Source organism: Falco punctatus (genome assembly GCF_963210335.1).
Source record: "Falco punctatus genome assembly, chromosome: 10".
Lineage (NCBI taxonomy): Eukaryota > Metazoa > Chordata > Aves > Falconiformes > Falconidae > Falco > Falco punctatus.
In genome coordinates, this window is record NC_137590.1 from 28,686,392 (window position 1) to 28,709,908 (window position 23,517).

General features: G+C 40.3%; 1 protein-coding gene across 6 annotated transcripts in view; it reads left to right on the plus strand.

Moving 5' to 3' along the window:
* GALNT18 (polypeptide N-acetylgalactosaminyltransferase 18) overlaps positions 1-23,517 on the plus strand; it is a 328,849-nt gene that overhangs the window by 243,895 nt on the left and 61,437 nt on the right. For 5 of the 6 annotated variants that reach the window (XM_080404738.1, XM_080404741.1, XM_080404739.1 and 2 more), the window contains 3 exons: positions 8,352-8,535; positions 9,455-9,652; positions 12,102-12,216. In XM_080404738.1, coding sequence (XP_080260864.1) covers positions 8,352-8,535; positions 9,455-9,652; positions 12,102-12,216 — 497 coding nt within the window. The remainder of the gene's footprint in view (positions 1-8,351; positions 8,536-9,454; positions 9,653-12,101; positions 12,217-23,517) is intronic. The other variant, XM_080404740.1, reaches the window with a different exon arrangement.

The following is a 23,517-nucleotide window of genomic DNA, read 5'->3' on the forward strand; positions in this document are numbered from 1 at the left end:
GAATTAAATACTGTATATTGGGGGGAAAAAAAAAGCCACCTGGATTACTGGAAACAGCTGCTACCCAGCTGGGACTAGAATGTATTTCTCAGGCACTTTGCTTTAACATTTAAAGGTCATTTTACAAATGAATCCAGGAACAAATGAAACCAAGAAATGAAATTACGAACTCAGAATTTTGGCAGTGGATATTTCAGCAGTGTATTATATTCACTGTGTCAGCTCTAATGGATGGTCTTGGTGGTTGTGTACTCACTTTATGGCTTCTTTTAAAAACTATTCTATCTAAATAAACACCAGAAGTTGTTCTTGCATCAGCTGTGATATGAATGTCTGATTTCGGTGATAGCACTCATTCATGGCCGGGTTTAAGCATTGCTGCGTTCCCATTATTGTAGCCATAACATACCCAGTAGCAGTCCCTAAACAGGTAGCAGTCACATGCAGTGAACTGCAGTGGAGTAGCGTTCCTGCTGACAGTAATTCAAGCATCCAGCATCAGGAAGTTGAGTGGAACAATTAGGATTATATAATTACAGATCTGCATTTAAAGATACTTTGAAGATTTAAACACCTTTCTGTTGTAAGGGTTCTAGGTATTGCAATGAAGAGATGTGTAGCAGCCTCTGTACACTTGCTTTGCAATTTGTATGGCAGTTGGTAACTATTGGCAGTGCTCGGTAGGTCTGCATTCTACTTTTAGCTTGTGTTTGCATGTTGGCTGGTATAAGTGCATACGCACCCAGCTGGCTTTTATTGTAGTTGTGAACATTCTAATTTGGGAATTTTGTAATCTAAGAAAAGATACTTTGTGCTTTTTTTATTAGTCCTGCCTTGCCACATAACCTTAAATTCATTAAAGAGCTGGAAGCCATGTTCACCTTAGAGCAGATTTATTTTCTTTTCCTCTCTTTATGTTAACACTTACCTTTAGTAAGCTCTACTCTGTACTTAGAGGTAAGCATGTGAGTTTCTCCCATTGTTAGAGGAACAGAAGGGCCGTGTTTAATTCCTTTGTTGCCATGCATTTCTGTGGATGTTAAGAGCTCCGGGTATCAGCTGCCTCTTAATCCTGACCCAGCAATGTGGATGAGCTCCTGCATCTGCACAGAGTTCTCAGGGCTCTTTATGAGCCATGGCTCAAACTGCAGAATCACAGCCTCGGCAAAATCATGCAGTGTTAATGTGCTGCCCTGGGATTTGGGAGACCCAGGTTCTATTCCTCCCCTTCTGCAACTTCTGGTGTGACCTTGCAAATTCATCTGGCATCTCAATTTACCTCTCTGTTTCGTGAAGTGTTGCAAGACGCTCTACTGTTATAATGTGGGCTTGGTGATACTTATGACAGGATGCACTTAGGACAGAAATTGAGTACTGTCTTTAAACACTACTCAATACATAACACAAGGAAAATAAAAGGGATTTACAGCTCTTATTATAAAAGCATTACTACAGGAGAATAGTGATGATAAAAAATAGCAGATGTAATATTTCTTTCTCCAGTATCCTTCTCCTCCATAACATAGCGTTCAGCTGTCACAGTTTCCAAAAGATGATTTTAATTTTTCTTCCCATACTGTTGGGATTTATTAAGGTGCAGCAATATTGCTAGGTAGGGCTTAATGATCTGGAGGGTGGGATTAAAACTATTCATCATTTAGAAAAAAAGACAAAATGAACCCAAGTAGTTTATATGCCTGTTAGATTGCTCAAGGAATAGTTGTTGGCACAGGTCTCTTCTGCAAAGGCGGTTTTGTGTAGGGATGTGTGCTATTTTTTTTTGAAGTGGAATTATTTGCTGGTATGTGGTTCCCGTGCTGTCGGATTCCCAGGACTTACAACCAGCAAGAGGATTCAGTGAAGTGTCCACCTAAGCTCCTTCCATGCATAGACACGGTGTTTGTGAGAGGACCTGAGAACGGATCAAAGCAACCCCCATCAAACCCTTCGAAAGCAGTCTGTGCTTCCCACTCCCCTGTACTGGATTCTCCTGGGCGATTGAAAGAGTGTGTAGGGGCTGAGACGGGAAATGTATTTTTTTTCCTCCTTTATTGTGAGCAAAGGGTACTGTTCATGTGCTAGACTAAAGAAATCCTTGGCTCGTGGTCTGAGGTACAAGCTGGAATGAATTGCTGTAGGCCTCATTTATCTTAATAGACGTGGTAAGATTTGACAGCAGCTGAGACTTTGGATTGCTGAATGCAAAGGTTGTGACTGTGAAAGTTCATTATGCTATCTGGCTTTACATGTGGATAGCCTGAACTTCCGAGATTAGATTATGCATCTCTGTCAACAATACAAGTTAGGTAAAGTAATGGAGGAAAAGGGCTATGCTGCTTTTTTGTTTCCGAGGTCTGTCCACATCAGTTCCTTGCATCACATTGGTAATTTCCCTTGGGTGGTTTATCTATTACCAGATAACAGGAGGTTATTAAATACGTGTGCACAGCAGGCCCTCGTTATCTGTTTGTGCATTGTTGCCCTCCGTTGCAAGCATTCTGTATACACATGTGCATTACAAATGGCATGCCTGTATCTGGTTATAAATATTTTCCATTTGGAATTATCTGCTTCTGCTACAGAGATGAGAGGTGATCACTTCAGCATGAAAGATAAGGGGCTAGAGAAAAGGAAAATAAAAATTATGAAGCACTGAGCTGCATACGCAATACGTGACATGATCCAATGTACAAGCCTATTAGATATAAGTGCAGGAAGCAGTTTTTCTTACATGCCTAGCTGCTGCCATGAATTCAAGTTATTACATGATTTCAGGTTGCATGCCTACAGAGTGACTGAGAGGGAAGAGAGGTTATGGGTTGGGATGTTTGTTGTTTTTTTTTAGCAAACCTGGTATAACAGGCTTTCTCCGTTTGTCAGAAAGGAAGTTAGCTATGTTAATACATTCTGTTTTTCTGAAGGCTATAAAATTGTTATTGGAAGAGTGGAAAAGCAGCTTTTTCTGTTCCAAAGACTTTGAGCCACAAATAATCAAGAAAATGAAGATGGAAAAATCTTCATTTAAAATTAACTGGTTTGTGTGAATTCTGTCTTTTGACCATTTACTTGCCTTTAATGCAGAAGCAAGATGTACCTGATGAGATACTCCTTGTATGGCAGCAACTCTCATGGTGTACTGACTTGTGCTCTGCCAGTTGGCTGGTTTGCCTCGATGCAAGGCAGTGGATCCCACTCTGACCTACTGCATGGGGCATTCAGGAAGGCCCAGGGATCCTTGCCAGGAGCGAACTGACCAGTGGTCTCTTGACAGGCAGAAGCTCTGCTGTATTCCTGCAGCTGCTGTGATGATTTGCCTTTAAAAGTGTCATTTACAATCCAAGAAAATATCCAACATGGTTCTTTACCTGGGGACCAGAGTGTGCCTTCTACTTAGCTCAATGAACACAAAGCAAGAGCATAAAAATAATGAATTGGCAGGATTTTATCCCTTTCATATAATGTGTCAATCCACAATTTCTGGCACAGGGAGGACAATTGTTACGTTAAAACCCATTCTGTACTGAAGAACAATTTCTTTCCCTTCACAGTAAAAGAAGCCATGTTTGTGCCAAGTGCTGAGGTTAAAGAGGGACATGGTAATTCCTGGGCCTTTGACATGGAAATAAATTCTTCCCTAAAGGTAAAAGTGCAAGGCTTGCAGGATTCTGCTGCACTGAAGTCAGCAGGGACTTCTAGGCTTTAGCAAATTATTTATTTATTTATCATTTTAGGTCTGTTGGCAAATCTACAGCTAAGAATGAGTTTTAAGAAGTCAGTAAAATTCATCTGTCTCAGCAAAGCCTGAGTGTCAGACTTCACAAATGCAATTGTTCTGAGAGCTGTGAGGACTCATTTAAGCACTCGGAATGAGAGTACAGTAAAGCATGAAAGTTATTGAAAGTGCGGCTTAATTGGCTGTTCTTTAAGTTACTTCTCTGTGAATTTGAGGCAGTAATTTATTATTTATGACAGTGCTGTATCATTAATTTTAAAATCTGAAGCCTGCGGACGGACCCATAGCTGCTGTAGGGTGCTGAGGTAAGGGGCTGAGGCATCATCGAGCATCTGGTCTGGGAACTTCCCAGTTTTGGTAGGGTAGAGGCATTACGAAACCATAGCGTGCTTCCATGTGACTGGATGAAGAGGATGATCTGTAGACAGTTTTCCTTCTGAGAAACTCCCTGAGGTTTGAGAAGCCTTTTCCTTATTGTATGGCCTGCCACAACCCACCAGTGTTCCAAGAGGAGGCAGGACTGCGGTCCAGGTTGCCCCTCTGAGCAAGGACTGGCCACTCCCACAAGCCAAGCAAGCCACAGTATTGCAAGGAGAGCAGCTGCATTGCCAGGGCCTCCCTCAAGCCACCATTCTCTCAGACCATATCGGGAAAGCAAGATGGCTTGTGAAGGGATTTTCATGAACTAAATGATCCCTTCATATACAGTTTCTGTAGGTGTGGGATGGCTGACATCTTCTGACTGCTTATGCTCCCTGCCTCCATCCTGCCTTGCCTCTTGCTTCCTACGGAGGCAAAGTTGCACGAATTCTTTAGCGCTGCTTTGTCGTGCTGAATAAGGAAACTTGTAAAACAGAATCTTTTTGGATTTGTTAAAAACAAGCAAACAACCTCTTAGAAGTATTAGAACTTAATTATGTTAATATTAAACATAATTATGGCACATTAATTATGCATTTATGAGGAGAGTTGTGCTGTGCTGTACCATATAGAGACAGGTGGTAGGCTGCAACATGTCCAAGTGCCAGATCGGCACTGTTTTCCCGTTCCATATACGGCTGCTCTTTCTCTCCAGTTGCAGATACTCATTCAGCTTAGTCCAATTGAGTCCTTTTTGAGAGATTCTGCACTGAAAGGCAAATGCATCTATCTTTATAGGCCTATTTGTTTCCATAATTAGAAACCAAATCAACAGTGTATTGAAGATGACACATTTGCTCATTCCCTTTCTTCTCCCTATGGTGGCATAAAGCAGTGAAGCACAATAATTAATGAAAAACACTGTTTGTTATTCAAGCAACATATCTAAAGTGGAAAAAAACGGAGGGTGGGTTAAAAATATATTGCTGAAGACCATCCAGTGCCATCACAAAGTGTACAATCAGTTCTAGGGCGAGAGTCCCATCATTCAGTCCAGTTGGACAGGGTGCTCTAAAACTGTCAAAGACAACTGAACTCGAAATTCCTCATGTAAAACTCAGCAAAATGTGGAATGCATGAAAAAACCTGACTTAAGCATCCTGCTAGGGCATCTTTAATGTTTTTCCCAAAATAGTGACTTTTTAAGCTTCATTTACATGTCTGCTATATCCTGTGGCTAAGTGAAAATGTTACATTTTTTTTAGTAGACTTATCTTTTCTTCTGGGAGAGTCTGCCCAATAGGTTTTGTAAAACAAAGGGTGCACATAATGCTCTGCTCAGCACTCTGCCTTTGCAAAGCAAGGCTAATCTGTTTTGAATAACAAAGGCCAGAAAATGCCTGACTGCAAAATACTGCTTTGTCTCCTGTGGACATGCTACAGAGTAAGTCCCTGCTCCTAGGCCAGTATTGAAGATTAGGTAAAATGCAGCAGTTTTCTCTGCCTCCTGAGGCTGAAGTCCAGGGAAGGATTCCTCCATACTGAGCATGAGTAAGCCTCCAAGGTTCCCCTGAGACTCTCTCAGGCCATTCACTTAATTTGCAAAAAGCTGCAGTGTAACCAGAAAATTAGAAGTGTGTACTGCCTAGTAAATGTCACAGCTATAATGTGCAGCTGAAGTCGTGCTGGTGGCAAGCCAAGATTTGGGTTCTCTTCCATTTCCACTTATTTCCATCTTACACCTTGCTATTGAAAAGATTTTGTGTTTACTCAAGCTTATAAAGTCAGTCCACATTAAGAAAAGTGCATGACAGGAGTAAGAATAGCCACTTGCTAAAAATGAAGGTGATTGAGAGAACAATGACTCTATCAAGGGTACTGATTTTCAAGTCCTTGATTAGAGCCTGCTTTCCTTTTATGTATTTAATACTCAGTGGTGATGCTGTATTGTTGTGGCAAATAAAGCTTCCTGGTATTGTAAAGCTATGAACAGCCGCTTACACTGAGAACAAAGCTTTGATCATCATGTTTTGATATTCACCCTCCACAATGTTACGTTTTGGGAATAGAGAACAGTTTTGCACTATTTTTAGGTGGGCACAATTTCATAATGTCTTCTTTTGAATTTAAAGTGCTGTTAGCTAGTCGTTGGTTTGATAGTTTTGTGCTTGCTACAAATTTCTTGTGTGTTAAGGGATGAACAATAAGAACACGTGGCATTGCATAAGCATTAGAAAACCTGAATGTGATTTTTGGCTTTATGAAGGAAAGTGTATTGATCAATATGCAGCAAATATAATAGAAGGTAGAATAGTGCTCTGTGCTAGGTGTGTAAATGCCTCTTATTGTTTATTCAAGGCAATGCAGTAATTGGTAAACAATTTGAATAGCTATTGGCAATGTAACATAGCAAATTGTAGGAATATATTGAGTCCATTCCTAAAATATAGCTGCGGTTTAAGTACTGTGATGGACATGGTCATCAGATTATTTCTTTTTAATTCTTGTTCTTCATGAAAAACTGTAAGTATCAGCACTTTTTTTTGGTTTTTCTCTCCCTTCCGTGCAGAGTCATTTACACAAAGGTATGTGGCATGCACACTCCTGCAAAGCCAGTGGAAGCAGCTGCAGGAGCATCATGCCTGGTGGCTGTCTTGTTGAAGAGGGGTGAATTTAAGGAGTCTTTGCACTTGACCATCTTGTCCTTTCCTCCATATCCTCAGAGAAGTAGGTCCACTAAGGTCATGTCTTCAGGTTAGAGGACACCTTTTGAGACAGCTCTGTTCCTCTGTCAGTCTAAGAGGACACATCCATCTCCTTTCAAGGATGAACATTTACTGTGGCTAGTAAGGTGTGCTTGTTCTTAATTTTCTGTTACATTAACCATTCTAGTGTGATGTTATCCAGATCTGTTTGAGGCAACCAGTTCCCAGAGCAGCTGGCTTATGTTGAGAAGCTACCTGTGCTCAGTGCAAAAATGCCCCCCTGACACATAGCTAGGAGCAGATTGCACAGCTAATGGTAGCAAAACAAAGGAAAGAGAAAGGAAGGTAGGTTTTAAAAAAAAAGAACCATGTCGTATTTTACCAGGAGGCAATGTGGGCCAGCCAATGTGTCAGAAGCTGTACTCCCTCCCAGGGTGCTGACTTACAGGGTGCTGCTCCTTCCTCTGCTGGGCTCTGGTGCCACCCCCTGCCTGATGCAGCCTCCCCTCAGCTCAGTGCCCTGGGGCACTAGGCACTGGCCAAATGCAGAGAAAAAGAAAACTGCTGTTCTCTAGAGTTTTAAAGTCTAAATAAACTGAAAAGAAGAAACAGGCGTGGTGATCCCATTCCGCAGGTGAGGAATTGAGTATGGAGAACTTAACTGGCTTGCTCCAGTTTTCACAGAAAGGGCTAGGCAGAATTGAGCTTTTCACGCAGATTTTACGATGTCCTGTTCAGCATTGTAACAACAGGAGCATTATTCTGCATGATAGCAAAGACATTTCTGGATTTGCAGAGATTTGGAAGAAAGGGAACTTAATAACACCAAGGGAATTCAGAGTGGTATCATGACATAGCAATGCTAATAAGGAATAGTAAACTGTTTCCAGTCTATAATAGTGAACAGCATATTTCAGCTCTACATATTGGAATTTCTCGTGGAAAGGTCTTTAAACCAGATATATGATAACTGCTTATTTAAAAGTGATCATATTTTAATTGGGAATTGTTCTGCTCCAGTACTTTTACTGGCCTTTGTTCTGCTGAGAACTTTTTAGTACCAATAGAAAAGAGCTGTTGAAGTTTAGAAAGAGAAATGGAATAGAGATAAATAATTAATTTTATTATTATTTTTTTCTTGAAATATTGGTAAAGAAAGTTTGTGAACAATACTTGGGCATATATTTCTGGAAATGTAAGATAGTTATCTTGTTTGTTGCTACAGTAACACAGTATGCACTTAAGTAGCTGTGGTACTTTAACATGCCATAAAATAAAGCACTCAATCATAATGTTAAACAGTGGCAGGATTCTGATGTTGGTCATGTAGGCTAAATAGTTACACTTGGAATTTTTTTATTACTATACAATTTATGGTCCTAGTTTTTGTTTGCCTCCCTTTAGACTTGATACTTGAGAATTCTTACTAGTTAAATCAAAAGGGAGTATTTCCATGTATGAAGACTCCTGAAGGAGTTCTGCTGAAAGAACAGGTTTTTACATCTTGTCAAGCTGACACTTCTTGCTAACAGTTAATTCTTTCTTTTCCACAGAAGAACTCAAGGAGAAACTGAAGAAGTATGTTGATGAAGTGAATGCCCGTAAGCCTGGTTTCATCAAGGTTGTTCGACACAGCAAACAAGAGGGGCTGATTCGATCTCGAGTTAGTGGATGGAGAGTAGCCACAGCACCAGTAGTTGCTCTCTTTGATGCCCATGTGGAATTCAATGTGGGATGGTATGTGTCTCCTTGAATATCTCTGACCAGGGGACCTTTTCTAAGCACTATTTATAAATTACTGAATGGCATTTTGCTTGCATATAGAGGATGAGCGTTCTGATCTTTTTAATGAAGATTCAGACACAGTCATGGGCACAAGCATGAAAATTTGTTTGTGCTGTGTAACATACCTAGATCCATTTTTATAGTATGAGTCATCTCCTGGTGTAATTACAATGTATTTAAACTATATTGGAAAACTGCATGTTAAAACCCTCTGATAACATAGCCCTTTACCCATAGGGGAAAATTAATCTTCCTTTAATTAAAAATATTATGTTTCTTTTATGTTCTACAGTGTAAACAAGGAAGTATAATTTTTGCACTGAGGCTGCTGCTCTGTGAAAAAGTAGCACGTAACTAAACCCATGTATTTCACCTTGTTCAGTCTGGATTTAATATCTCTGTGCTTCTTGAGTAAAAAAGATGGTAAAAAGGCAGGAGCTTCTGTCCCTAGGATAGATCTATTATTAACTCTGATTTTGATGTCCTTGATAATATTGAGAGCCTGAAGTTATCATTATTTGGTAGCAAGGGTGTAAAAAATGTTCGATAGGCAGATACTCATTTCTTCCATTCAGTAGGTCACGTCAAGGTTAACAATAGGGCATCCTAGGTAAAATACTGCAGCGTGTTATTTTGGGGCAGAATCTTCTGTCAAAAATCCATCTCAAAGCGAAGGTAGCTCTGAATGGGTAACAGGTGTAGACTTTGCCCCTTCTGAAATATGCAGCTTAACCTGCTGTTTATTTGGGGGGTTAGACTAGATGGCATTTAAGAGTCCCTTCCAACCCAAACTATTCTATGAGTCTGTGATTTCCATCGGTGCTATACTTCTACTGTTAAAGACATAATCTTTAACACTTTTTTTTTTCAGGGCTGAACCGGTGCTCACTAGGATAAAAGAAAACAGAAAGAGAGTAATTTCTCCATCATTTGATAACATTAAGTATGATAATTTTGAAATAGAGGAGTATCCCCTCTCAGCACAGGGGTTTGACTGGGAGCTGTGGTGCCGATATCTGAACCCTCCTAAGTCATGGTGGAAACTGCAGAACACAACTGCTCCAATAAGGTAACATGCAGCTGTGACCTAGATTGGTGTGTCCCTGGCAATGCTCATCTAGGTATCACAGATGGGGGGGTGGTCTCAGCAGATTTTACTGACTGCAATGTTAAATTAGTTAAATGTCCTTGAACTGTCCTCTTCTGCTGTTGTCCTTGACCCCCACACATTCTTCAAGAAAACTGCTGTTTTCAGATCTTTTTAAAATAGGTTTCCTTGTTACTAGCTTGGGGCAAAACATAGCCACAGTGAAATGGTAGACTTGAATGCTCAGCAGCACTGCTTTCTCCAAGTGTCGTCTGCTGATTTAGTGGTAATAGGCCAGAAACAGAATTTGATTTACAAATGAACTGATCTGACAGTTGTATTCTTTATAATACTCATAGCTTTACAGCTGTGTTACATCCTAGGAGTTAATGCTAGTCCGCTACAGTGTGTGAGCAATGGCTATATTAGATCCTTGCCTTGGTACAATCTCACTCTGTACTTTCGTATCATGTCTAGAATATTGTTAGGCTGGTACAGAAGAAAACCCTTATCTTGGGGAGGAGAGTAGGTACCTCTGGATTCCCTCAGCAGCTCTGCTGAGATTCCAGACTGTTCTTACAGCTATGCATTCATACCAAGGAGGTCACTGGTACCTATACTCTCACTCTTTGCAAAAAGAAAGTGTGAAGACTGTTTTTACCACCTGCAAAGCAGAACCTTAGATAGTAGTAGAAGCTCAAGGGGGTAATCACTACCAGTCAGTTTCCACGCAGTCAGTGTAGGGGGTATCTTTCATCCAGTAGTTCAGTCTTTTCAGGCAGGCAGCTTTTTTCAGGCGTTGTCAGCTTAAACACTCTGAACTGTACTGACCAAGATGTTGCTCATTAGGACAGGCCCTAGAACTGAAAAGTAGGACATAAAAATTCACAGGTTTGCCACAGACATATATAACAGGGGGTGGTAATTGCCCCATCATTAGAAATGGTTATTGGTGTTAATGAACTCTGTTAAGATTATGAAAATGCTTTAACGTTTTCTACTAAGTCCTGGAGAGGCAAACCTTCTGTGTTAATTATGGTGACTTTTAAAATGAAAAGTGTTTAAACTCAGAATAAAGAGAAAATCCACTTTTCCATTTTACCCCAAAACTCTGTTCTATGTGAGGATTGTGGAGTGAATGTCCTTTATGAATATTGGATGTTTAGATTTGTTCCCCAGCTCTTTCCCTGAAGCCTTTTATTTAGTACAATACATTGCATGTGTGTACTAGATAATTAAAATGAAGAAAAATTGTACTGATTGATGGCTTCTATCATGCCTCCAATATGCTTCTGGAATTCTAACAAAGGGAAGCAGGTACTCTGAAAAATACTTCTAAAACAACACCAAAAGCAAAAGTACTTTGTCATAAAATAAGTACAATTTTTGAAGTGACGTTAACTGCTATTTTTTTCATTAATAAATACATCAGAAACAGCCTTTCATTGTTATAAAGTGAGTACTATAGCACTTCAAGTTAAAGGTTTAAATGTGTAGATTTCTGTAGAATTGTACAATTTGTGATTAAGACATCTATAATCTCTTTGAAAGCAGATGTCTACACTTACTGCAGCTTGAATGTTCCCAGTAAGTGCAGGATGATTTTCCCTGTACTGCTAATTAATATCCTGTTGCTACCATAGTTCCCGTTACCAGCATAATAATCAGAAAAGACATTTTTATTTCTTGCCAGTGTGGATTATAAGGTAGAAGAAAAATGAAAAGGCCAAATTCCTCTGTATTGTCCTCCTCTGCATCTCACAGAGGTAAAATTGTACTCTTTGTGCCTGAACTCTTACCTTCATAAGATTAGCTCTGCACAGTAGAAGTTGGTTGATTCGTGTCATGACATAAAACAAGCTTACCGATTGAGTAAAGATTTTTGACTTATTTAAATTTGGCTGAGGACAATGGGCTAATGTTGCAGTATGCTGGTAAGGGCAGACATTTCTTGATTTTGTATTACAAAACTTTATCTGGATGTTCCTGTTCAAGAAATAGTATCTTCTTTTACATAAGCTTACAGACAAGCGTTCTTAGCTGTAGATGAACCTGACTTGCATCATTGGGTATCCTTGTTAATAATTACAGACAGAAACCTGAGGACTTAGCAGGGACAGAGACTAGAATGGCTGGTGCCTCAGAAACAAATTTGAGGCTCCTGGCTCTAGTATTGTTAGCACTGAATTCTTAGCTGTCCTGGTGAATATGTATGTCAAATAATTTTGAGTCTGTTTTCCTTCAATGGTACTTATTTCACCATAGAATCAAGAACATTAGAAGACAAAGCTGAATAAATTTGTTTGAGAGACACCTCCGTAAGAATTTGCCCTGATGCACAATTTGAACCAGCAGTTATAATCTATGTCTGAATAGTAAAATTGTTCATATTCTATCTGCTAATTTTGTTGCTGCTGGTTTATTCTTCCAGAAGTCCTGCGTTGATTGGATGCTTTATAGTAGATAGAGAATATTTCCAAGAGATTGGCTTACTGGATGAAGGCATGGAAGTATACGGAGGAGAGAATGTGGAGCTGGGAATCAGGGTAAGGAACGTGACCAACCAACACTGGTGGCTTACATTTAAAAATACAGCTTACTTCTTTTTGCAGGGGGAAAAAACAGTCAAAAATGTATGGACGATGGCATGCAAAGGAGATCCACAGCTCTGCAGTACTATAAATTGTATTTTGGTGGGGCGAAGAGCACAAACTCCTGTATCTTTTTAAAGAACTTACCTGGGACAAGGATAGAAATACAGAATTTGGTATTACTCTTTCCTTCAAGTAACAGTGCTAGAATTCTGCAGAGACGGTACCTAAAACTCCCTGCTTACCTGTTATCCTAGATTCAGTAAGGAGAATAGTTTCTCACAGGCATAATGGGAAAAGCCTTTCTAGATCGCTTGGTTAATTTGAATTTGGAAAATCATTATGGAGCAAACTGGAATATATAGGCAGTTATGCTACCTTCCCTCTGGAGGGAAATTAAGATATTTGTAAAGTGTGTAAGTGGACATACTTTCTTCTTCCATCATACACTCTTCATCTGTTTACTATACGCAGTATTGGGTGTGATTTGTGTACTACTTTCTGTGTCTCTTCACAGCTAAATACCATTCTGAAAATACAGTGCTTTTCTGTCTGAGGATCTTTCAGATTTTTGATCCAGGAGAAACTCTTAGATGGGTGGTAATAAAAAGTGGTATGATGTGTGTTATAAAATTAAATTCTGAACTCTGCTATGAAATGGTAGTGGAAGCTTGTATTTTGTGCTTTTTAGTTGCCAGAATAAAAGCATACTATTGTACAATAGCAAAAAAACAAACAACAAAAAAAAAGAATTTATTTACTCTGGGGTCCTGAAATTCTTTTTCTCCCACCTGTCAGAGATAAAGTGTTATTGCAGCAAGACTGAAGTGCAGATCCCCTCTCAGTTACATCAGATCATGGTTTTAAGGAAAGAGAGAGAGAAATGCAAGTCTGCTGCTTTTATTAACACCATTCTCCTCACTGTGAGGGCCAGAGAGAGCCGTCTTCTGTTCCTGAAACCTGATTTTGCAGCTCAATGTTGCGATGAGTTGAAAATTAGTATCACTTTGATTTTTCGTTTCTTTTTTCAACTGACAAAACTATTGTCTCCTTGTGTGAGCAAGAGGAGTTTTATCTAGTTTTGCATCATGAGATATGTGCTGTCCAGTCTGCTATACTTAGCCTTGCAGAAGTTGATTGGGAAGAGCACTTTGATAGGCAAGACCAAGAGAGATACAAATCTCTGCGTAATTGAAACTCTGGAGTAGACTGGATCACTGGAATAAGGCCCAACACTTCTCTGATTTCCTTATGGCTTTTTGTCTGTCTCCAGGGAAGCAGTGCCTGACCTACATAAAATACTTTCATCTGTAACAGATTGTAGTGTGCAAGGTAGCATAATGTATGCTGCCTCGTCTGACTTTATTCTGGCTTGGATCTGTGTTCCTGGCTATATCAGAACAAATTACTGAGAGGTAATGAACAGATTTTTCAGCAGTTTATTACCAACTCTTCTCACAATTCTCAGCATATCCCAGATAATACCAGGATGAATATAAATGTACAGTGCAGTATTAGAGCTTCTGGGAAGCACAATATTATGTCTACAGATGTTAAGCTTGAAAAGCAAGCTCCTTCCCGCAGCCACCTGCTTCTGGTGCACACCTGGGGCCGTACACCGCGTCCTGGCAAAATCCAGGTGGCTGCTTCGAGTGTGCTCTCATATGACAGTGGGCAGCCATGTCATTCCCCTGCATCCTAAGCACTCATCCCTAGAGGTGCAGCTCCAAGGGGTTGTCTTTCATTTCCTTTAGACAGGGCGATGTGGAAAGCTGTAGTCAGCAGGTGATTTCAGGCCAGATGGTCTGTCTCTGCTGCTGAACTACGTTTTTGTCTCTGCAGCACCAAACAGTCATCTCTAGATTACTTGCATTGTTTTCAGCTGCGAGGCCCTTGATGAATCACTTAATATAGTCATTGTTCTACAAAAACTACATTATAATTACAGTATTAGTGCAATAAATAATTTTTCCATTTTAAAACGGTGCTTTCCAACCCATGACTACGGATTGCTCATTGTGCTTCATCTTTCATTGCCATTTTCCTTTTTTAAGAAATATCTGGTTTCATCTAGCATTCTGCCGTGTGATATGCATTATCACATTGGGGTGAAGAAGCAGGCGCTGCATGCTGATATCCAGGCTAGCCGAGAAGTAGGATGTTGTGTATCACATTTTCTGATATGATGGAGCTGCTACCTAGTGAAATTTCCTTAATTTTCTTTCATAGCTTGAATTTCTAAGCAAATTTCACACAGCCTGTTTCCATTCTTTGCAGTATTTAGGCACTGGAAGTAAATTCTTTCATTGGGAAATTTTATGTATCAGCACGTAAGACCAAATATCTGCAGGAACAGGAGAGGTTACTTTCAACTACAGAAATAGCAACAAGAGTCAGGATCATTTGAGCTATCTGTTTATCTTAAACATGCTAAGCAGAGCATGGTCCTGTGTCCTTATATTACTAATTTTGTTCCAGAGGATGTAAAACTACTGTGAGCCAAGCTCATATGCAGACCAGCTGCAGCAGCATGTGATGACAGGACTGGGTGAATTGCTGTCTGTGCCTGTGCACAAATTCTTGTTTTCGTTTTGTTAGCAGCTGCATCTTCAGTGATGTGAGATAAGATTTAATTTCCCAGCTTAGAGGCTTCTGAGAAGCAAAGTCTACCTATTTAGGATTTCTTTTCATTATAAAGGAGAAACCATTATAGTGTCTTCTAAAATTGTGAAATGGTTTGGTTTTGGCTGAACTGATGGAATTTTCACTGTGAAGGGACAGAAATTAGACCCTGATGAAATGGAGACTTATCCAACTATCCTGTCCCAGGAAGTATTTTTGTCATCTCATCATCTGCACAAATATTTATTTATTTGTGTTACACGAGTGCAAGAAAATCCCCAACTATTGGAAACTGTATCTGAAGCGTCCATTGCTGGTAAACCGTACCAAGCTACAGAAAACAGGTCTTTGATTGGAGCATTATTCTCTGTGACTCTAGTGAATTAGTTTCTCAGTTCTATTTGCCTCTAATTTGGTGTATTATTTTAACTTTGAAGATTTTTTACCCTTGTCTGTGGCTTTGTAATAGCATTTGTAAAATATTAAACATATATTATTAAATAAATATTAATAGAGTTCTGTTGCCTTGAGCTAGAAGCTGACAGATGAGTTCAAAATATGAATGCATTTTGAATCTTAGAAGCAACACTGTATTTTCTCCTCAAGCAAATATTTTCTTGCAAAGCTATTTTATTTTTTGCCCCATAAGAAAATAAAGGCAGGCTGGTTGATGTAAGACTTGACAGCATCCTTTTTGAGCAGCTCAGTCACTTCATCTGAGATTTTTGAAAGATTCATTTACTGTGCCCCAGAACCATATTCTTAAACTCACGTTAGGATGAGTAATACTTCTTTGTGGTTTATGTTCAATCATTCCCAACTGAATGGACTTAAGCATGCTTTTAAGGGACCAGATCGCATTTGGAGGGCAAACTGGAATCACATTGCTTATCCAAGAGACCAAACAGGAGCTGTGTTGGCAACTGCGTTACAGCAGAAACAAAACGCGAGTGTAGATCTGTCGTTTCTCACTGTCATTTAGGCTCTGCTCCTGGGTAGTGCTTGCACAAGCAGTAGTTGTAGTTACAGAAGCCCCTACAAATCCATTGCGATCAACTGGGTGCAGTCAATTAGATCCTGCATTAGATTGTTCAAGTCTAGTTTTCAGCAGACTTAAAAGGCCTATGCCAATCACCACTGAAGTCAGCAGAATTTCGATCAAGGGCAAGCCTGTAGCAATCATTTTGTCTTTTAAAGCAGCCTACATGTTTGATAAAGCTTCCAAATATCTGTTACAACAAAGTTGTTTGTACCATTTTTAGGGATGCTTGAACAAATATTCAGTGATTTGCCTCAGGTCGCAGACTTAAGTCATCATCAGAGTCAAGGGAATGTAAGCCCAGGCTTTTACTTAGAGTAATTATGTATGTCACAAAGACTTTGTGCTTGCAGATGAATTAGTGTTCACAGGGATATAATGGCCCTGTTAAATGGGTAAGAGGAAATTTTGTTAGAAGGTAATAGCCCTTTAAGGGAAAAGGAATGGATCTTGTACCCACTAAACAACATATCAAGACTTTACATCAGCTGACCCAGGAGGAAAATTGCATTTATAGTTCAGACTGAGTACGGCACACTACTTTTATACTGTATATTGCCATAGTGCAATTAGTTGTATTTGCAATAAAATAATATTGTAATAAATGTATCTGCTTCATTTCTGGTTAGCCTGGCAGTTTTCCTATAGAACTTACGTGTTGCTGATGCTTTTTCTGTTGGTGGAGAAATAGAGGAATGCATTTTTTGGACAGAGATGAGGAAATGAGTTACTGGACCAGAAAATTGTCCCAGTGTTCTTTGTGGTGTTGTTCATAGAACAAGGTCCCTCTGTTGCAGAGCAAGCAGACATGAAGTCTGTCATGCCTCTCCCTGATCTATTTTTTCTCAAATTCCAGAGGTGACTTCCTTTTTGCTTGCTTGTTTGGGAGTGTGGGTTGTTTGTTTTTTTCCTGAAGGTGTGTGTGGTGCTAACTACCTGTCCTTTTATCTCTTTCTTTTTTAACTTCCCCCCACCCCAGCTGCTGGGATCATGATTCTTCATTGCTGACTAGTTAACCCAGTCTCTCCCATACGGTGCATGGAAGCTTGTTGCTGGCTTACATGTCCAGTCATTACCAGTCCAAAGTGTTTGTGTATCCTAAGTGTTTCTCACCCGAGATCCCTGTCTTATGCCCTTGCAGAAGTGTTCTTTTTGATAATCACAAGCAAGTGCAGATGTTTACATGTGCCCCAAATCTCTGTATTCATCTGAAAACATTTTGGACTTTTTCCCTAGAAGCTTCCCAAAATTTACCTGCCGGTGTTTATAGTCCAGTCCATAAATTATATGAAATCATGAATATATCACATGTAAATAGATGTCTGTTTTTATTAAGGAAAGCCTCTGTACAGTGTACAAGCTAGGGTGTAGTTTCACAACACATAGGCTTAAACAGCTACGCTGGTTTGTGTTTTCTCCTCCTTCTCCTTGCCATCCTCGTTAGCACTCTTGCAGCACACCCGTGCTTTGGCACTGCCAACATAGCTGGCTGCAAGGCCACCCCGTACCCACTTTCTATGAACACCCCCCGTTCAGAAGTAAACCTTGACATTGTAATTTATTTTTTTTTTCAGCTGACAGGTTAATTTTAATATTAATCAGTTCATGGTTTACCAAGCTGTCTCACAAACTGTTGTGTTGGAAAAATTGAGTGGCTAGTGCACCAAGAGGTGGAAAGGACTGGGAGGGAACAAAGAAACCAAGAGGATTTTTCACCGAGCTGCTGTGCTGAGGAACTGTTTGCACAGAGAGCGAGCGGTGGGATATGCCGTGTGTGCATAGCATCCTCTCTTGTCCTTGCTGCCGGGTCCTCTTTCATGGCACTCCACTAAGCAATGTAGATATTCCCAAAATACCCTTCAGGAGAATGAATCTAGATGTCCCCCATTCTTGCACTGACAGCTGTCGTCACTTGCTGCGGTCTTGAAGCCATGTTTTCACTTGATTTTATGAAGTGGGCCATAGCCCTTCCCACCGGGGAATGACTTGCTGTACAGAAAAAATCCTGAGTGTATGATCATGGTGCTGCTCAACAGTGCTGGGTTGATGTGCCAAGGGGAAGGCCTGAGAAGTACAAGAATAAGAATATTCTTAGTGTCTGCTTTTAGGTAAAATTTAAATACTGCTATTTAAGGTAGTGATTTCTTTTTAACTTTACATTAAAGCTTTAAATAGGAAGATGTCTATTTTATTTTTATCCATTTTGTGAATTAAGAAGAGACCCTTTCTAGACTGAACTCTGCAAGAAAAATTTGTAAAGATGGACCAAATGTTACTTCTTACAAGATGTAGCCAATGCTTTTCATAGCCCACACGTTCACCAAGATAAACCCAATTCTTCGACAGTGTCAGTATGGTGTAAATACTTGTCTCACGCCCTGTATAACCTGTAGTGGCTTCTCAGCAGGGCCAGAATTATTGCTAAGGTTGATTTTGTTTTGGAAAGTACCTCACTGTGTTAACAACCTGAATCCCAAGATGACACAGACTAAAATTCTGTATTTACAGGGTTGTAATTCCAACAGGAAAAAAACCACCACAGCCTCTATTGAGAATAAAATAAGAAATGTCATGCCTCCGAACAGGTGCCAGTCATGACATCAACAGAAGCTGTCTTTTTCTGGCTTGTTCTGGTTTTGTGTCAAACCTACAGGGGAATAATTGGCTTTTCCCCCCTGTTTTGCCCATGAATGCCTCAGCAGGTAACCTGCAGCTACAGCATGTGTAATTATACATACAGACAACATTACCAGTGAATCATTTTTGTGGTTTTGCTCTTTCTGGGGAGAGAACATTTTATTAGCTGCTCCCACAGGAAAGCAAATGATTGATACAGCACCAGCTAATGCACAGCATCCCTGTACCCTACAAGGAAGGAGGATGAGGCCTTGAAGATTTCTCACAGATGTTTTTTCACTGGTTGTGCCTGTGTGGTTGCACATCACCAACTGGGCAGTAATATGCACATCTTGACGTTTTATGATAGGAAACTGTTTATAGTGGTATGGAAAGAAATAAAACAGTTTCAGGCAACATGCATTCACAAATCAGTGGACCCAGGTGAGATGCAAATTAATCAGTGCATTATTATAAGACAGTCTCATGTTTAATATGTTTCTGCACTTCTAAGTCATGGCATGGTGGCAATGCCATTGTAGTTTCTGGTATAGCGATTATTCATGGCCTAGTTTGTGAAGATTCCGTATTTGTTTTAACATGATACTGAGGTGAGATCTCTCTAGAATTTGATTTCATGGAGAGTTTTTAGTACTGCAAGACTGATTTAGTAATCTAACAAAGATTAGAGGAAGACCAGTGAGGAAGAGGAAGGGATTGCTGTGGTGTAACAGAACTGACTGGATGACTGGGATGGATTCTATGATAAGGTCACCTGCGTAGTGGATGAAGGGAAGGCAGTAGATGTAGTTTTTTGGATTTTAGTAAGGCTTTTGATACTGTCCGTCACAGCACCCTTCTGGACAAGTTGTCCAGCTGTGGGACGAGCAGGTTCATGTTGTGCTGGGTGAGGAACTGGCTGAGGGGCAGGGCGCCAGGGGTTGTAGTGAATGGGGCTACGTCTGGGTGGCAGCCAGTCACTGGCGGTGTTCCTCAGGGTTCAGTTCTGTGCCCAGCCCTGTTCAATAGATTTATCGGTGCTCTGAGTGCAGGAGTTGAGTGCACCGTGAGCAAAATTGCTGGTAATGCCAAACTGGGAGGTGCTGTTGAGTTTCTTGAGGCACAAGGTACCTTGTAGAAGGATCTAGATGTCTAGGAGTATTGGGCAGTGATTAATGGGATGAAACGTAACAAGTCCAAATGGCAGACTCTGCACCTAGGACAGAGTGACGCTGGGCACAAGTACGAACTGGGAGAGGAGCGCTGGGGAGCAGCCCTGCAGGAAGGGACCCGGGGTGCTGGTCAGCAGCAGCTCAGTACCAGTCAGCAGCGTGCCCTGGCAGCCGGGAGGGCAAACCCCACGCTGGGGGGCATCGAACACAGCATCGCATCAAGAGCAGTGACTGTCCTGCTGTATTCGGCACTGGGGCGGCCTCACCTGGAGCGCTGTGCGGTTCTGGGCCCCACAGTTTAAGAAGGATGTGAAGGTCCTTGAATGCGCCCAGAGGAGGGAACACAGCTGGTGAAGGGGCTGGAAAGCATGTCCTGTGAGGAGCAGCTAAGGACTTTGGGTTTGTCTAGTTTGGAGAAAAGGGGGCTGAGGGGTGACCTGACTGCTCGCTACAGCTTCCTGAGGAGGGGAGGTGGAGAGGGACGTGCCAGTCTCTTCTCCCTGTGTCTAGTGATAGGGCATGTGGGAAGGGTTCAAAGCTGGCCCAGGGGAGGTTCAGCCTGGACATCAGGAAGCATTCCTTTACCGAGAGGGTGGTCAGACACTGGAACAGGCTTCTTGGAGAGGTGGTCGATGCCCCAAGTCTGCGAGTGTTTAAGAGACATTTGGATAATGCCCTCAATACCATGCTTTAACTTCTGGGCAGCCCTGAACTGGTCAGGCAGCTGGACTAGATGATCGTTGTAGGTCCCTTCCAACTTAAAATACTGTGTTCCGTTGTGTTGTGTTCTTTTGTGTTGTGTTCTGTTCTGTTCCTGGTATTCTGGTACTACTAATCAAGTCTTTAAGATTAGTGCAAGATTAGATCAGGTGAAGTACAGCTGTGGTAAGGGAGAGAAAGCTAAAAACTTAAAAGACGGGCAGTGCAGTAAGTTGCTCCATGAATACTAAACCAGTGGTTATGTGGTTATTCAGTTTGCTGCTTTTTTGCCTTTTAAGATGAAAAGCCGTTTCTTTTACTCTTCCTATTCATGACTTAAACTGGGCAGTGTAGTGATTTATATGTTGGTTATTGCTGTGCCTAGCAATGAGATAGACACGTTTGAAAGAGACCTGAATGAAGCACATGCCTTTAGTGACCCTTGAAGCCTATTATCTCCTAGTAACAAAAAGCACAGAGTCACTCCTGCAGTTGTAAACCAGCAACACAACATTGGGTTTGACAATACATTGTAAAAGTTTCGCAGCTCATGAAGACAGTGCAAAATTAATCCCTGCAGAACAAAACAATTTGAAAAGTACATAATGAAGCAATTAGCTAAAAGAGGAAGGAAACTACTGACAATTTAATATGGGAAGAATATTTGCATGTATTTTTCAATGAGTGTGTTTTATAAAGGCACAATTAATGAGGCCTATGAGGCAATTAATGATGACTTCAAAAGTAAGATTTAAGGGATAATTTACATTTAAAAAATTGAGAGCAGCTCCAGTTATGTTAAAGCCTTTTATTTCCTTTTTTAAAGTATTTTAGATTGTGGGGGTATGTTTCTGTAGGTTGCTTAGAGTTTCACGTTAAGATTATCAGCTCGATTATGGAAACAAGCTATTCTCGCACACAAATAGATAAGTTTACCTGAAAAGGCTTATACGATGATAAGAAATAGAATAGTTTTCAAAAACCTCACAGGGCTTCAGTAAAACAGATGAAGGAATTTTAAAGATATCTCTCTCCAGTCTCTGATTTCTCTATGCCTACTGTTCTGAGCTGTGACTATAGGCAGTCCCTCCTTGAAATGAAGTTGCGACTCGATTTCCCACCCCACAGGCGTACACACCAGTGACATGATGCTCTTTTCCAGCCCGTTCAGCACTAGGAACAGGCAGTAAACCAGAATCATGGCTTCAGTAAACAGTGTATTTTCTTTCTGTTTCTGTCAATCTATATTCTCATTTTTCTAATCCTGAATTTATGTGACTCAAGCCAGAACTCTGCATTTAATTCTACTGTTTGGGCAGGCTTCTTCAATGGGAGGAAGCTATTTGAGACCAGTGGAAAAAGCAAAGCTGTGCATGGCTTCTTGCTGAATTTGGGAAAGTTAGCCAAGTCCATCAGTACTTATTGTCGCTACTGCAATTATTTAGTGAAGATTATCTCACTTTGGTGGAGATATGACCTAAATAAAGATTAACATATATCCAGTAACATAAATATAAATAAAAAATGCCCAGTACAATAAATATTTAGTAACATATATAAATATTAATGTCTTTCTAGTGAGTATAGTTTCTAGGTTGAGACAGACAGATACCTAAATGTACGTGACAATCCAAAGACTTTCAGGGTGCAATCCAAAACCCACTTATTGCTGCTGAGAACATGAACATTGATGTCAGTGGTCTTTGTATCTGACCATTCTCTCTGTACCTTCTGCAGTTACCTGTCAAGTTGCCAAAATAAAAATGCAGACCCGAAATAATCACAGACTTGGCTCATGGTATTGAATAAAAACAGTTCATTCATACTTGCCTGTAAAACATCAAGCTCATTACTGGTTATCAGTAAATGATTAATGGTAATGACAAAGGTTAACAAGATTCACAAATATTTTTGCATTAAAGTGTTCCCCAAAATATATTTTAAAGATATTGGTGACTGTTTGTTTGTATCCACAGTAGTAATTAATTCACACTGACTGTTACTATCTTCAGGGCATCTTTAATGAGTTCTTCTAATTTTGTCATTTGCGGATTCCACAGAAGCTAGAAATTGCTTCAGCTTTTAGGGAACACAATTTTTAAAAAGTTTTGTTTGCAGTCCAAACGAAATGATGGTTTCAAACACGGTCACATCAGTTCTTGGAGAAACTGCGTGATCTGTGTAAATTTAATGAATGCAGTACATGCTAATAAAGTGCTTAGCATCATGTAGGGTTTATTTTTTTTATTAGATTTAGCTTCCACAACATGAAATGAAGTCAGTCATTAAAGAGATAAAAAGAAACGCTTTTAATGGAGAAGTGTTATATCATTTTTATAATGAAGTATAAATTAGATATTCAAGAGGGGATCAGATTCAGAGTTGTAATTGTTTTGATTAATTATGCAAATTCTAATATGTTTAAATGCAATTGAAGAGGATTTGGAACTAAAAATAAAACTAAATAAAAATGGAGACCCTTTGTCTAGTGAAGTAGATTTTCCAGATGTGAATGGAACTTGCTGTAAAAAAAATTATAACCAGCTTTAGACGTTTCTAAGGATGTGTGAGTCACCCATCTCCACTGCACACTGAAGGCTGTACAAACGCTGTCGCTACTGCCCTCGTTTTGGTTGGAACGAGTGCGGGATGACAGCATAGCAGTATTAGGGCTTACGCCTTCGCAGAATTCTTAAGGAAGCCATTTGGTGCGTCACTGCTTCAGTAGCTGCCTGGCTTGTGCCATCCCGACGGACCACCCAGTACTTGGGTCCTTTACTCTTTTAACAGAGCGAAAGTTACAGCGGATCTGTTGTGCCCCCACCTGTGTTCTGTCTGCAGTTTTAAGCATCTTCTGCTTTCCTGGCTCTTCCAGTGCAAAGAACATGTTTTCTGTTTGCTCTGTGGGGCTACTTTAACCTTGATGAACATAAATTCACACAGATGTAGGGCTGCAATTATAGCTTATGTGTAAATAAATGTACTTTCAGTAAATTAACAGTAAGAAGTGCTTAGAGCCTGGACAAATTCGTCCCATGAGTCATAACAACTGAATATTTAAAAGGGAGGCATGTCCCTGCCCCTTTTTCTTTCTCCAAATAGATTATC